The sequence below is a fragment of the Drosophila sechellia genome, chromosome 3R (assembly GCF_004382195.2).
Source record: "Drosophila sechellia strain sech25 chromosome 3R, ASM438219v1, whole genome shotgun sequence".
Classification (NCBI taxonomy): domain Eukaryota; kingdom Metazoa; phylum Arthropoda; class Insecta; order Diptera; family Drosophilidae; genus Drosophila; species Drosophila sechellia.
Window position 1 is genome coordinate 4105314 of NC_045952.1, and position 14598 is coordinate 4119911.

The 14598-nt window shown below is 45.5% G+C and overlaps 5 protein-coding genes across 7 annotated transcripts; 3 read left to right on the forward strand and 2 right to left on the reverse strand.

Moving 5' to 3' along the window:
* The first annotated feature begins 918 nt into the window (after positions 1-918).
* On the forward strand, positions 919-1287 carry LOC6613910. The gene has a single exon (XM_002038339.2). The coding sequence runs from the start codon at positions 934-936 to the stop codon at positions 1186-1188; it is 255 nt and encodes an 84-aa protein (XP_002038375.1). The 5' UTR covers positions 919-933; the 3' UTR covers positions 1189-1287.
* Positions 1288-3190: 1903 nt separating this feature from the next.
* Positions 3191-4532, forward strand: LOC6613911 (vacuolar protein sorting-associated protein 37B). The gene is made up of 2 exons (XM_002038340.2): positions 3191-3978; positions 4317-4532. Exon 1 carries the CDS (start codon positions 3277-3279, stop codon positions 3919-3921), a length of 645 nt encoding a protein of 214 aa, XP_002038376.1. The 5' UTR covers positions 3191-3276; the 3' UTR covers positions 3922-3978; positions 4317-4532.
* Positions 4281-9171, reverse strand: LOC6613912 (katanin p60 ATPase-containing subunit A-like 1). Of its 2 annotated transcripts, XM_002038341.2 has the most exons (6): positions 9041-9171; positions 7986-8207; positions 6962-7565; positions 6714-6835; positions 5259-5818; positions 4281-5185 (listed from the first exon to the last, which is right to left on the reverse strand). In XM_002038341.2, the coding sequence occupies exons 1-6, from the start codon at positions 9050-9052 to the stop codon at positions 4987-4989; spliced, it is 1719 nt and encodes a 572-aa protein (XP_002038377.1). In that variant the 5' UTR covers positions 9053-9171; the 3' UTR covers positions 4281-4986. The 2 variants fall into 2 exon arrangements, with proteins under 2 accessions (XP_002038377.1, XP_032577046.1); XM_032721155.1 differs by lacking the exon at positions 9041-9171 and having other exon boundaries at positions 7986-9016.
* Positions 9172-9540: 369 nt separating this feature from the next.
* On the forward strand, positions 9541-13189 carry LOC6613913 (MMS19 nucleotide excision repair protein homolog). 2 transcript variants are annotated; one of them, XM_002038342.2, is made up of 6 exons: positions 9541-9720; positions 9786-10169; positions 10392-10741; positions 10800-12245; positions 12313-12735; positions 12848-13189. In XM_002038342.2, exons 1-6 carry the CDS (start codon positions 9636-9638, stop codon positions 13037-13039), a joined length of 2880 nt encoding a protein of 959 aa, XP_002038378.1. In that variant the 5' UTR covers positions 9541-9635; the 3' UTR covers positions 13040-13189. The 2 variants fall into 2 exon arrangements, with proteins under 2 accessions (XP_002038378.1, XP_032579079.1); XM_032723188.1 differs by lacking the exons at positions 9541-9720; positions 9786-10169 and having other exon boundaries at positions 10407-10424; positions 10483-10741.
* LOC6613914 (MORN repeat-containing protein 4 homolog) lies at positions 13095-14365 on the reverse strand. Its single transcript, XM_002038343.2, has 3 exons — positions 14265-14365; positions 13905-14205; positions 13095-13644 (listed from the first exon to the last, which is right to left on the reverse strand). The coding sequence occupies exons 1-3, from the start codon at positions 14290-14292 to the stop codon at positions 13377-13379; spliced, it is 597 nt and encodes a 198-aa protein (XP_002038379.1). The 5' UTR covers positions 14293-14365; the 3' UTR covers positions 13095-13376.
* Between the last annotated feature and the right edge of the window lie 233 nt (positions 14366-14598).

Genomic DNA, 14598 nt, shown 5'->3' on the forward strand with positions numbered 1-14598 from the left:
TAACCCGGCTTCACTGATTCTACGGATTGAAGGAGTGTTTCCACCGCCTGAATTTGTTTATGTCTGGCTGTGAATGGTGAATTCTATTTCTTTGTGACTCTTCTGTGACCTCTATGACTCAAAAATATAATTCAGTGGGAGATCTATCAGTGAAATCGAGTAAATAGATGTTAGCAAATGTGTTTCCACTTTAGGTGTGGGCATAATAGGCATAAAGCCAGTGTGGTGTTTAATTAAATAAACAGATTAACTTCTTTCTACATTTCAATTGACGCGGCTCGGTTCTATTGCAGGCCTTCAGAATCAACTTGTGATATGTAAGCGGTCCCCTTCCAGGCCGTTGGATGCATTCAAAGCACGAAATAGATACTTCGCCACCCATTTAGTAGAACGCATCCCTAGATATATAGCTACCCAGTCATAATTTGCCATTTAATTATTTGTATTATTTTATTTGACAGGATCCTTCTCAATGACTCTGCATAATGTAGGGTGGATGAAATACGATTGGTTTCTTAGTCAGAGGGTACAAACTCTGTCTACTAACTTTATGAGCTGTGAAGACACGAATTAAGGGGAGATTTGCTTCTTAGTCTTTATACTTGTCTTTCCAAGCTTGTGCTATGTACATCAATTACTTGAACGACTAGTATATACCCTGCACCGCGAATAATGGGAATAAACTTAACATTTTGTTATCACTTTGTGAAGTGTGAGGTCCAGGCTGAAGACTGTGGCCATTAACACTGCGCACGCCAAATCCAGTTATTCAATATAACGATACTGCCCAACCGGTTGAACGGAAACGAGCTGAGCAGATGCGGTAAAGCAATTGCGGATCAATCACCCAAAGCTTGGGCAAGGCAAGAGACTTCCGGAATTTCCTGGATAAGTATAAAATGTGGAGCTGCCAGTCGGGCACAAGCATTCAAAATGAGGCTGCATCTCATACCACTGGTTGGACTCCTGGCACTGATTATGGCCCAATCCCAAGTACTCCTCCCGGGATTTCGCGTGCGACAGGTTCCTGTGCTCGACATGGGCAAGATTCGAGTGGTGCAGTACCTGGACGCGGCCTCCACAGTCACTCCAGAGCTGGTAAAGGATCAGTTCAGCAGGCGATTTACTACGCTGGCCAAGCCCTTGGTCAGTGGTGCTGCTCCCCAAACCAGCCTCCCAAACTTGTAATTTATTATTATTGCCTGAGAGTTAATTTGATAAGCGAATATATAAATATTATAGGTACCTTTGAACTTGCGTTATTAAATTTGCGTACTTTAAATTGTACTCAATCTATTAAGAAAGAACTGTAGAGTCGGGTAAAATGACCACCCAAGCACAGTGGGTCTGGAATTTAAAAAGAAATTGTGCCTTAATTTATAAAGTATAGAAATCCCTTTAGTAATTATCAGGACTGCTCGTTTTCTTGCTAGCCAGGAAAACAAGCAATGAAACTAATTATACGAGGCTATTTAATATTTCGAAAAAGTCAAATAAAATTAGGTTCTTTTCATGTATTTTACTCAAGAAGGCTTAAGATAAATACTAAATCGGCTAAATACTCGAAATCGTAAGTTTCTAGTATAAGACTCGTACAAAGTAATGCATTTCTATCTGCTGTGGGTACTTAATGCAAAATTGATTAATTCCAATGACATGGAATTCCTATCCTCGCTTGCTTCAGGATATTTTCCGATTGGCAGGCCCATGATTGCTCTTGTTCGTGGTGAAAAGTATGCAAACTTAATTATTCTACAGAAATGTTTCAGAACTTAAAAGATGGATTGCTATTTCTAGAATGGAAAAACATGCCAGGAGGAATTTACTGATACGGATGATAGGAAATTCGAAGGGAAGACCTGAAACTGAAACAATATTTTCTGGCATCTGAAGAAATCGCAATATAGAGGAAGCAGTCCCAGTCCTTCTGGCATGCCACTTGTCCTTCTAGTCCCATTTGGAGAACCTCTGACTGTGACGTAGTTCACCAAGGAATATTCTCCGAATGACTTCTCACTGCAAGATTGGTCCATAGTGCAAGACTTGCAACATTATATGTCGAGTTACAGGCAGGAAATGATTGGGACAACCATTCCCGACAGCACAGATCACCGGGAAAGTATCTTTCAGTAAATATGCTTGATTCAAAATATAAGGATTATATAATGTTTATGCGACTCAAAACCAATTATGACTGGTTGACCATAGTGTTAATAACAATAAGAACTCCTAGAAGCCATCGACAAAGAATATTGCCAATATCAAGGCTGCAGAGCTGCAGAAAATGTGTAATCCCAGCAGCTTAGCTAACTGACAACTGGTATGCAAGTTGAAGTATCTGATACTTGAGATGAAGTGGATCTAACATGGAATTATCTGCTGCCGGTCATATCGGATGACTTTACCGGATCGGGCACGATGATCCAGCATCTCGCTTGATCCTGCAAGCGGGATACAACGAAACAGCACTCCAAGCTCGGTGGTGGAGGAAACGAAAGATCCAATTCGAGAAACTACAACCCATCTGCCGAAGTTAGGCGATCTAAACCACCTGCGAAGTGGACGGTTAAACTGATGGACACAGTGGTCAAATAAATTGACTGACATCGTCTATCATCTATGCTTATCTAGGTTCCCTGAGGACAATAGCACACTGGGAGCCATTAGAAGGGAATCCCTAAATCCAAGGAAAACGACGAGCATTCATTCCCTCTACCTTTTGCCTAACTCATTGCTTTTGAAGCTGGTTGAAGTACAATAAGTAAACCTAATAGCTAAATTATATTTGTTTGCTTTTCAATGGCTTTAACGGATTTAAATGAGATTATACTAGCCTTATTATGGTCATTTCTGCTGAAATATATATCAGAAAATAAGGAAAATAATATTAAACATAATTTAAATCATCAGCGCTGTCACTAGATTCTGCGTTATTCAACCCAACAGCTTTTGCAAATCCTGACATCTCCACACCACTTTACTCCACGAGTGACGGGTGTAGAATAATTTCGAATAATTACAGTAAAAAGTACGCGGTCGATTTTTGTTGAATTCTAACATGTATCAAATGTATCAAATTAACAGTTGAGGTATTGCCTAAACTTTTAAATTTTAAACCCACTTTTGAATTTGCGCTACAACCTGCATTATTTAGTGATAATTTGGTGGAGGCATTTGAACATCTGGCCACACTGCAGAGTAATAGTCATTGAATCGAATGAAAATAAAGTCGCAGAATTAGGTGTCTTGTTGAGAAGTTGCAGAGAGTCATCGAAGATGTACCAGGAATACCTATACCAACTGCGGGCCACCATCGCCCCCATGTGCCACGAAGAACTGAAGGAACTGCTGAACGACGACGACAAGCTGGACGAGAAGGTTGACGAAGTTCTCCAGGTGCTCCGAACACAAAAGACCAGTGTTTTCGAGGACAACAGGAGTCGGGCGGAGCGCAATATCGAGCGGGAGCCGCAGATCATCGAGCTGCGCGGGCGGCTGGCAGAACTCTCGGAGGATGGGCGCACCAGGTGCTCCTCTGTCCAGGAGAAACTCTCACAGCTAAAAGAGAAGTCGGGCGGAGTTGGTCCGGAGACGGCGCTGGCCCTGCTGCAGACAGCTGCCTCCGAGAGCGAGGAGCAGACCGAGGAGATGGTCAAGAAGTTCAACGACAGCGATATCGGCGTGGAGGACTTTCTGGAGGAGTTCCTTCCCATCCGGCGGACCATGCACCTGCGGCGCCTCAAGGCCGAAAAAATGCAGGAGCTGATGCGCAAACAACGCCAGGGTTCGGTTCCAAATACCTCTCTGCCAGCCTACGGAAACGTGCCCTCCAGCGGATTCTATCCCGCGGCTGGGGGCTCCGCCCCTTACCCAATTATGGGTCCCCTGATGCCCATGCCACCGCCATCCAGGCCGTACTGAGGTCTTGGTCCTTGGGCCTCAGCGAATTAACTGCCATGGCGCATCAGTCTGCAGCAGGCAAGTTTGTACACTTAGTAAGCGGTGAACGAAGGGTGCTTTCATCAGATAAACGTTCTTGGATTTCATAATATAGGGCTTTCCCCTGACTTTTGTTTTCTAGAAAAGATTAATGCTGTGTCATACAAATGCAACATCCGTTTGGTATCTAGATATAAATTCTCTTTGGGGGTCACAACATTTTCGTAACATCGAGTTAATTGTAATAATAATCAAATAACATCATTGGCATCATTTGCAAGACCTTTATCCGTATTTATCCTTGCAGAAAGCACCCAAAAAAGTCACAACACTTAATGTCGTATAGTTAAAAACTTTTTTATTGTTTAAAATTTCAGAATCCTCTCTTTAAGTACATATTGCTTCAGTTTCATCTTCTGATTACAGTGGGTTAATTGCAAATCAGAGGGAACTTTCTGGTGCACACATCTCTGCCTGCACTAAACTATGATATATATGTATATGTAAAAGTATAAATTAAGCGAAAATTAACATTAATATTAGACAGTGGACATTTCTTGTTAAAATAAAAACTTTTTCGATAAAAAATGAAACGGATTGGAGTGTGCACATTGTGGGAGTATGAGGCCAAGGCTAGGCGGCGATTAAAGCGATTCCTTATTGCATATAGTGTGATTGTGGGTTAACGATTAGTTGGAAGGTTTGTGCTCATGGAGTGTGTGGGTGGTGTTTGTTATGTATACATAAACGTATTGCCTATCTCTCGACTTCATTTCAATTAAATTTCAATTTCAGTTTTGCATTTGTGTTTCCTCTTTGAGAGCGGTTAGTCTTTTCTAATTCCAACGGCCTCCGGTTCAATGTATATATATAAATATATAGATTGTATCGTATTTGCAAAATGTTATATATAAAATATGTTCAACTCTTCCGGTCGGCTTGGATCGGCTCGGTTCTCACTTTAAAAGCTTAATGACTTAAGCGCGTGTTTAAGGCTATTCAAAAATATATTGCTACAATCGCTAGCCATTCGCATGGGCAGCGCCATCATGACGATCCGAACTCCTTCATCCACTTCTCGTACTTGTCCAGGTCCGCCCGGGACACGCTTTTGTTGCAGCGACTCATGGCCTCGTTGAAGTCCTTGTTGGAAACGGGCAAATCCACCTCTTCCGTAGCCAACTGCCGAATCTGCTCTGGAGTCAGCCCTGCGATCTTCCTCCGCATCGACATCATGCTGGCCTCCCTGGAAAAAGAAGAGCACGCATTTTATTCCATTGACATGATTTGGATTTTAAATTAGTGCATTCCGAACTCACCTGCACACGTTTGTGATGTCAGCTCCGGAATATCCCTTTAGCTCGTTGGCCACGTAGGTAAGATCGACGCTATCGTCCACCTTGACTTCGCGGAGATTGATCTTGAGCAGCGCCTCGCGACCTTCATCCGATGGCAGTGGGATGTAAATGCGTTTTTCCAAACGACGCCGAAGCGCTTCATCGATGTCCCAGGGAAAGTTGGTGGCGGCCAGCACCATGACCACCTTGGCCTGCTCCTCTCCGCCGCCCACGCCGTCCATTTGGACCAGCAACTCCGACTTCACACGTCGCGAGGCCTCGTGCTCCGATTCCGATCCTCGGCGCGAGCACAGGGAGTCGATCTCGTCTATGAAAATTGTGCTGGGCGCGTAGAACCTGGCCATCTCGAACAGAAGCCGCACCATCTTTTCCGACTCACCGCGGTACTTGGACGTCAGCGTGGCCGAGCTCACGTTAAAGAACGTAGTTCCGCATTCGGTTGCCACCGCCTTGGCAAGCATTGTCTTGCCCGTGCCTGGAGGTCCCACCATTAACACGCCCTTCCAGGGTCGCCGGATACCCTGTTGTAGAAAGCAAGAAGTGATTATGTACTATTGCTTTAAAATATTTGCAAATTTTGTATATATTAATTGTATACATTCCGATTGTTTTGATCTGCAACACTGTTTTAGGTTGTGTCATTTGCCTCATTTTAATTAATTAAATAACCTACATTGAAGAAGTGGGTACCATTTATTCCAATGAAACAAAAATATCTAATATCCACGTTAAATCTATCTTTCTTGATATGGTTCATGCAGTGAAATGGTAAATCGAAAAATGTTGCTGTAGGCTTCTCTGATGCCCATTTCAAACACCTTTCGCCCACGCGAAATTTCATGGTAGCCACATTTTAGATGGGGAAACTATTTGTTGGCCGGAAATATTTGAATACAACAAATATTCTTACATATATGGTACAATATGGTTAACATAGCAATCGAGAACAGTCTCAAGTGTTTGGATCAGTGATTTTTAATGTGGTTTAAAGGCGTTAGAAACACATGGTCAGCATTCCAACTTGAAATAAGCAAGGAAGTAACTTCTACTTTGGCGTAAATTGAAGAGAATATATACGGAATAATTGTTTCTTTGACAAGTCCATTATGAATCGATATTCTTTCGACCGCACACATAGTTTGATAAGATAACATACATAGAAGTACATCATAATCAGCATAATTTCAACAATGGAAACTTTTAAACCGCCCAAGTAATAGTAGAATGGGCTGACAAGTGCCACCCCCTAGTTAAGAGGGATAAAGCTGCAGGGCAATGCATTTCGTGGCAGTTCAGAACAGTTGATCAAATACACAGTGAGCACTATAATATAGCGCGTTTGTTGACCCATCGCCGAGCGAGATAAGCATTTGGCAAAATGTGATTCACAGCAAACAAACAGATGGGGTGACGAACCTTGAAGTAGTCCGGCATGAGCATTGGCAGCACGACGGCCTCCTCCAGCAACCGCTTGGCGTCGTGCAGGTCGGCAATGTCGCTCCAGCGCACTTTGGGATCCTTTTGAAGAATATCACGTTCTGAAAAGAGAGCGTTGGCATCTTAATGCAAGTAGGCTACTGCATTAGCTTTGCTAAATAAATAAGACTAGCGCATCACCAAGTTTTGAGCGAGCCAAATCTTGCGGCAACAATTTAGGCACCTACCAAGAATGTCGACTAGCTCGGCTTCGATGTGGTTGTTGGGCTGAAACTTGCGCTCTTCGTCCTGGGCGGCCTGCGGATCGCCGTTTTCTCCATCGCCAGCCGCTCCGCCATTGCTGCCTGCAGCGGTGGAGTCGTCGTCCCTAGCCTCGTTGGTGTTCGATGTGGACAGCTTGCGACCGCCAACCCTTCCGTTGGTCGTGCGTGCTCCGCCGCTCGGTGCTGTGGCGGACGTTGAGTTGCGGGAATTGCGTGTCGAGGCCGGACCATTCCGGGCAGTGCTCTGCGGGATTGTGCTGCTGGGGCGGCTGTTTTGCGTTGCCGGAGTGGTGCGGCGGTTGTTCGGTGCGGCTCGTCGGCCAACGGCCTGTGTGGTGGGTGGTGGCTTCGGCGGACCCCACACATCGGGATCCTTGGGCGGAGGCGTCCAAATGTCGGGGTCCGGCTTGAACCAGGCAGATGGATCTTTACTGGTGGTGCTTTCTTCGCTGAGCTGGTGTCGCAGCTTGTGGGCAAATTTGGTTGACTGCAGGTCCAGCGAGATGTCTTGTAGGGTTCTCTGAATGGCCTTGATTTTGGCGTGCTCCTGGCTAATCTGCTGGTTGATCTGCACATCAAAAATCAGTTAGTTAAATGATGTCAATGAAATCGTCCGGAATGGTGATTAGGATGGTGGTTATAAAACTTTTTGAATCTACTTGGTTTCAACAAGGTTTTTATTCAGATCTTATGGGGTTTTAGCCAGTAGTAATTACTTCGTGCTTCCTGCTCAAGACCTATTTTAGTCATTAGATAGTGTTCCGATTCAATGTTGTCATTTAGGTTTTAGGATAATTAAATCTTTATAATCACGTTAACGATCTAGATAGCTAGTTTACACAAAACCCCTTGAGTGTTTGGATGATCATTTGCGAATGGCGTTGACAAGATGCTATGACTAAGTCCTTTGTTTGTTTTAACCGTCACCATTCCCATTCATTGGCAGGGTAGTTGGCATTACTTGGAGGTGGTGATAGGAATGTCTTACCATGCTCCACTTGCCCTTGCGCAGTGGATCCGCGGTGGCCTTCAGTTGGCGGGCGAGCAGCCCCTGGAGGCCCTCGTAGTAAATGCAGGCCGAGTCGTAGTTGCCCGTCAGAGCCATGTCCCGTGCTAATTTGGCATTCTCGCATATTTCTTCGAACGTAGTCTTGGCCATTACGGTCATTCCTACGCAAGTGGTTGTCTTTTGCTTGCCACCTCGCAGTAACTGGCGATCGGAACAAGTTGTCGTCATTGTGGCCAAAAACGAGAGACAGAGATTAGTTCCAATTAAAGCGCTCGAGTGCGTGAGTTTCTCCAAGTGTTGCTGGGTGGGAAGGGGAACAATAGAACGGAAGCGACTTCGTCACTCGCTGGCTCGCCTTGCAGGTAAAAATGGAAAGTGCGCCTCCCAGCCAGAAACGAATAAAGTGGAAAACCCGGCGACAGTTGCGAATAATAGAGGATGCCAGTGGCAACGACCCAAGTGCGTTGCTAATTATAAATAATCAGGCGCACAGCCGCCGACTTGTCACCAAATTTAAACGCAACGCGCTCCCATTTTCAATTCCGCCTCCAAGGCGGGACGTGGGCCAAATGCCGATTGGAAAATGTATTAGGTAGTTATGAGCCGAATAAGGCGTTCGACCTTGTTGGCTTTGAATGATTCTTTCAACTCGACTCGAATCGTCGTATGCAAAAAAAAACAAAAACACAAAAGTAAAAAACAACAAAATTAACGCTCGCACACACACACGCACACTCAGCTCAGGTTTCAGCGGCACACAACACACTCTCTCGCACACACGCACACGGGCGCACAATGGGGCGAATTAATGCGATCTAAATGGAATTTGAGTTAATTGCAAGCCTCTGGAGACCGAAAACTGCACTTTGCATTTGACACTTCGACACCGTATTTCTTATTCTTATTCTTCCTATTTTATTTTCAGCTACGTGGGGGCGTCTGCAGCTGCAGCAACAAGAGCAGCAACAACAGCAGCGCTGACGTCTCGCCGCCGCACAACACAACTGCAGCTGAGCGGTTCGCGGGAGACTTACGGTTATGGACATTAGTGTACTAGCTTTGTTACGCGGCGTTCCGAGCGCAAAATGAATGCGTAAACTATTTAATTCAGAGTTTAAGGCGCTGCGGTAGCTAAAATAAACTGCTGCCTGCCTGTGTTTGTAATACTAGTGATGTGCGTGCTCTGGTGATGAGCGGCTTATCGATACATCGGCGCGGACACTTGACCACCCTGTTGCGTTTGGTAGTGCAACAGTAGGCGGCTATCGATAGTTTGCAGGGCTGCTAAAAATAAGAAATATATTTATAATTTTATATCGTATTACAAGAAAATAAAAAGAAAATCTCCGTATCGTGTCTATCGGCTAAAAAAAAATACAAGTACATATATGTAAGTAATTTTTCCAGTAATCTTATTTTTTCCCCAGTCACACATCGCCATCCCTGAGCGCACTGCCATAAAAGCTATATTAATCGCTAAAACATTTGCACTACTTTAACACCAGTCTGGCATCACTGTGATATAGATAAGGCCAGTACGACAAGTCATCGGTTATCGGTTCTTAACATTTCGGCTTAACGTGCTTAAACTCATTTAAATTTAGACACCACGCTAGCGACGGTGCCGCAATGACAACGCCCACGCGCGCCACCCTGGAAAAGGCTCTGAAGAGCGACCAGAAGCTTGTGAAGGCCGCCACACAGATAGCCAAGGGCAGGTTTACAACCGCATCCGTGTCGAATGTGCCCTTCTCACAGAGATTCCTTTGTTTCCTTCAGATCTGACCGCCAAGGCATACGACATATCTGCTCTGGCTGAGGCACTGGGCTTCGCCCTGTCCTCGCCGGACATGGAGGAGCGTGTGGCCGGAACCAACTTGCTCTCCGCCGTGTTGATAGCGCTGCCCCAGGACCTGCTTCAGGAGCGGCAGCTGGAGTTCCTCAGTACCTTTTACATGGACCGACTGCGCGATCATCACAACGTAATGCCAGCCATTATCGATGGAATCGACGCCCTGGTCCATATGAAAGCTCTACCGCGCGCCCAGATTCCCCAGATTCTGCAGTCATTCTTCGAGCACACCACCTGCCAGTCGCAGACGCGGAGCGACCGCACCAAGCTGTTCCACATTTTCCAGTACCTGACGGAAAACTTCCAGGACGGTGAGCCCTGGTTTCGTTTAAGCACGGAAGATAATTTGACAACCACATGACTTTCTTTAATCTGATTTAAGCAAGTCAGTGTGCAAAAAAGTTGTTATTAGATGACTGTAACTCATAGAAGAGATATTTGCAACAATCGTAGTACCTTTTATTTCCTTTATTTTTAGAAGAAAAGGGACATAATATTACAACTCAAACAAATCAATTTTCTTCCCGATACAGAGCTTCAAGCGATGGCCGGTGACTTCGTCTACGGTCTGATCAATTCCATTGACAGCGAGCGTGACCCCCGTAACCTTGACATCATTTTCAGCTTCATGCCCGAGTTCTTGTCAACGTATCCGCTGCTGCATTTGGCCGAAGAGATGTTCGAGATCTTTGCGTGTTACTTTCCCATCGACTTTAATCCCAGCAAGCAGGATCCGGCGGCCATAACCCGCGATGAATTGTCCATAAAGTTGACTAACTGCCTGGTAGCCAACAACGAATTCGCTGAGGGCACAGTGGTACTGGCCATAGAAAAGCTGGAGAGTGAGTTGCTAGTTGCCAAACTGGACTCCATAGAACTGCTGGCAAGAAAACGTAACATTTTTGAAATGCCTCTTTTATACATGCTATTTATTGTTACAGCACCAAGCTGCCGTGAAGTTCCCGCCTTCCGTTCTGGAGCCACACTTCGATCAGATCTGGCAGGCTCTGAAAACAGAGACTTTTCCTGGAAATGACAATGAGGAGATACTAAAGGCTTCCCTTAAGGCTTTGTCTGCGCTGCTGGAGAGAGCTGCTCACATACCCGATATAAGCCACAGCTACCAGAGCTCTATTCTGGGCGTAATCCTACCGCATCTCAGCGATGTCAATCAGCGACTCTTCCATCCTGCCACCGGGATTGCCTTAGTCTGTGTATCGGGAGATGCGCCCTATGCCGCGGACAAAATCCTCAACAGCTTTTTGCTCAAGCTGCAGGCGGCAGATGCCAGTTCTGAACAGCGGATCAAGATCTATTACATAGTTAGCCAAGTCTATAAGCTGTCTGCGCTGCGTGGCTCTCTGCAGAAATTGGACACCACGATACGTGAGTCTGTACAGGACGATGTAATCGCCTCCCTACGCCTAATTGAACAGGAAGAGTTCGATGCCAAGAAGGAGGACTTGGAGTTACAGAAGGCGGCCCTTTCGGTGCTTAACGAAAGTGTTCCCCTTCTCAGCGAGAAACAACGCGCTTTGATTTACAAAGCTCTGGTTCAGCTTGTCAGCCATCCGTCCATCGACATCGATTTCACCACACTGACGGTTAGCCTTGGTGCCCTGCAGCCGGTGGAGGTGCAGTCAAATTTCATCGATGTTTGCGTGCGAAATTTTGAGATTTTTTCCACATTTGTCAAACGAAAGATATACACCAATTTATTGCCGCTCATGCCTCAAATAGCGTTTACTCAACGCATTCTAGATTTGGTTATGACACAGACATTTAACGATACTACTGCAGAGCCCGTCCGTTTATTGGCTCTGGAAGCTTTAAACAAACTGCTCCTTCTAGAGGATCAGCGCTTTATCGTGGACCTGCAGCAGGAGTCCAATCTTCTTCACAAGCTCATCGAGCTGGGCCAGAAGACCGAGGGTCTGTCCATGCAGTCGCTAGAACAAATTGCGGGCGCTTTAAGTCGTATCACCCAACAGCTCCCGCTCTCCGAACAGAGCGCTATAGTAAGCGAGTACCTTCCTGGACTCAATCTGAGTCAATCTGCCGATTTGTACATTACCAAGGGCCTGCTGGGCTACCTTCATAAAGACATAACCCTGGATGACCACTTTGAGCGGCTTCTGACCGATTTGACGCAGCTTTCGCTTAATTCGGACAACGAACAGTTGCGTGTAATCGCTCACCACCTGCTCTGTAGCATGGTCAACAAGATGGAGTCGAACCCAGCTAACCGAAGCAAGGTCAAAAAAATCACGGAGCAACTGAAGGTGGCAATTAAAAAGGGCGATGTTCGGGCGGTGGAGATCCTTGCCTGGGTGGGGAAGGGCCTAGTGGTCGCTGGATTCGATGAGGCTGCCGATGTTGTTGGTGATGTATGTACCAGTATAGCCATTTTAGTTCTCTAGTTCTTATTCGTGAAATAATATTGTCTCATTAAAGCTCTCGGATCTACTGAAACATCCCAGTTTGAGTACTGCCGCTGCCCTGGGATTCGACATCATTGCCGCCGAGTACCCAGAACTGGATTTGCCTGTCGTTAAATTCCTCTACAAGCAGAAGCTTTTCCACACTATCATGGGAAAAATGGGCAGCAAACTGGCCAACTACTGTGTGCACCATTTGAAGGCTTTTGTCTACGTACTGAAAGCGACGCCACAGGCGGTTATTAAGCTAAACATTGAGCAGCTCGGTCCGCTGCTTTTCAAGAGCTTGGAGGAGCACAACGAGGCGCAGTCGCTGTGCATTGCACTGGGCATCTGTGAAAAGTTTGTGGCGCAGCAGGACACGTATTTCCAAGGGCACTTGGCCCACCTCATACCCAGTTGTCTGGAGCTGTCAAAATACAAGGCGCAGCATACAATGGTAAGACATACACATATTATTATAAAAAGATTCTATAGTTAATTGAGTAGGTTTCCTAACTTGTAAAGGAAAATGTCGAACACACAACTTAAGCTCATTTTCTTTCTTATAGCAAGTGCGAATTGCGGCGCTGCAGCTGCTCTACGATGTGACGAAGTATCCTACCTTCGTCCTGTTGCCCCACAAAGTCGATGTTACTCTGGCCCTGGCCGCCGCCTTGGATGATCCCAAGCGTCTGGTGCGGAACACTGCGGTAAAGGCCAGGAATGCGTGGTACCTGGTCGGTGCGCCTAGTCCGAATTAGCAGAGAAACCACTCCGATCTTGTTAATATTTTAAATTCAATAGCACACGCACAAATTCTTCATAATTTCCTTGTTTTTTTATTAGGGTGCGTTGAAGAATTTTTGATAAAGTATTTGGAGGCCTAACAAAATTATAAAGTAAACGCGAAATTGTATGCATTTTATATTACTTAGATACATTTACAAACGTTTTTGCGCAAATGTATTAAAGTTTAAGAAGTTAGGAAAGAAATGCTTATTTCTTTTCTTAAAGACAACATTTTCTGTTTTATGACTGAGGCACTTACAGTCGGTTACTAAAATTTGTATTTTTTGGTGACCAATCTGAAGTGTCTGTTCAGTATGGGTGTTCGCACTGGGAACGGGCCATAAGGGCGCACTTTTGGGCACGCTGCACCACCTCGGGACATCGACGTCGTCTCATAAAGCGGCAGTCTTGAAAGAATCCCTCGTTTCTGGGAAAGCCGTGCGTGAAGTCCTGGAACGTCAGCAATCCCAGGCCCCAGATCTTGCCGCCTCGGAACTCGCCCTCGTACTTCATTCCATCAGCTCTCCAGAAGATCCCATTACCATGGAACCAGCCTTGATGAAACTCCCCTTCGTATCTGTCTTAAAAATGTGCAATATGAATAATCATATATAATTTTCTTCATTGGATGCAAACCCTAGGTAAATTGTAGCTAAACCATTTGTTAGTGCATAAAGACAGTTAAAAAACAAGGAAGGTCTTATAGTTCCCGAGATCTTGACGTTCTGATCAAGAATATATATACTAGCATATCCTTATATATCCTCCTCTCGTTATATCCTCCTCTATCTACAATATTTTGTCTAGGTTTGCATCACTGATATTATTGAAACTGACTTTGCTCCATCCGCGAACCAGAGGCAGCCCACTCCTTGACTAAGACCCTCCTGGAACTGGCCATCGTAGCGAGTGCCATCGGCAAACTGCAGATGCCCGATGCCGTGCTTTTGGCCACGCTGGTTCCACTCGCCGATGTAGCGACTGGCGTCCTCGTATCGCCATCCGCCCACTTTGACCGCCCCTGCGCTGTACTGGCTTTGACCCTGGCCCTGTTGGTGGTGTCCATGCTGACCCTGCTGGTGGTGGTGCTGCTGGTGCTGGTTTTCAATTCGTGCCGTGGTCACGCCCACGCTGCTCACTGGGTAATGATTTTTACGCAATTTTCTATCTGCATCCTTTCGTCCTGTGTTCACTTACTGTCATCGTCGTAGTCGTCCATGGCCATTGCTCCGCTACCGCCCGCGATGCGCTTCAAGCTGCTACTGAGCTGGCTGGTTCTGCACCAGAAACCCTCACTTTGTATGGCTTCCCACGGTGCAACGGCCCTGGTATAAATCTAATTAACATATTTGCACTTCTGCACACTGAGGAAGGGTTTGAAAATCAATCACCAAAATCACTGGCCCAGTTGTTCCAGTATGTGGAGCAGTTATAACTATTTTTAAACCGCCAATAATGCTCTGGAAGCCCTATTTAACCAAACCTTTTTAAACGAATAATTTAATACTTCTCTATTAAAATCGAAATATTT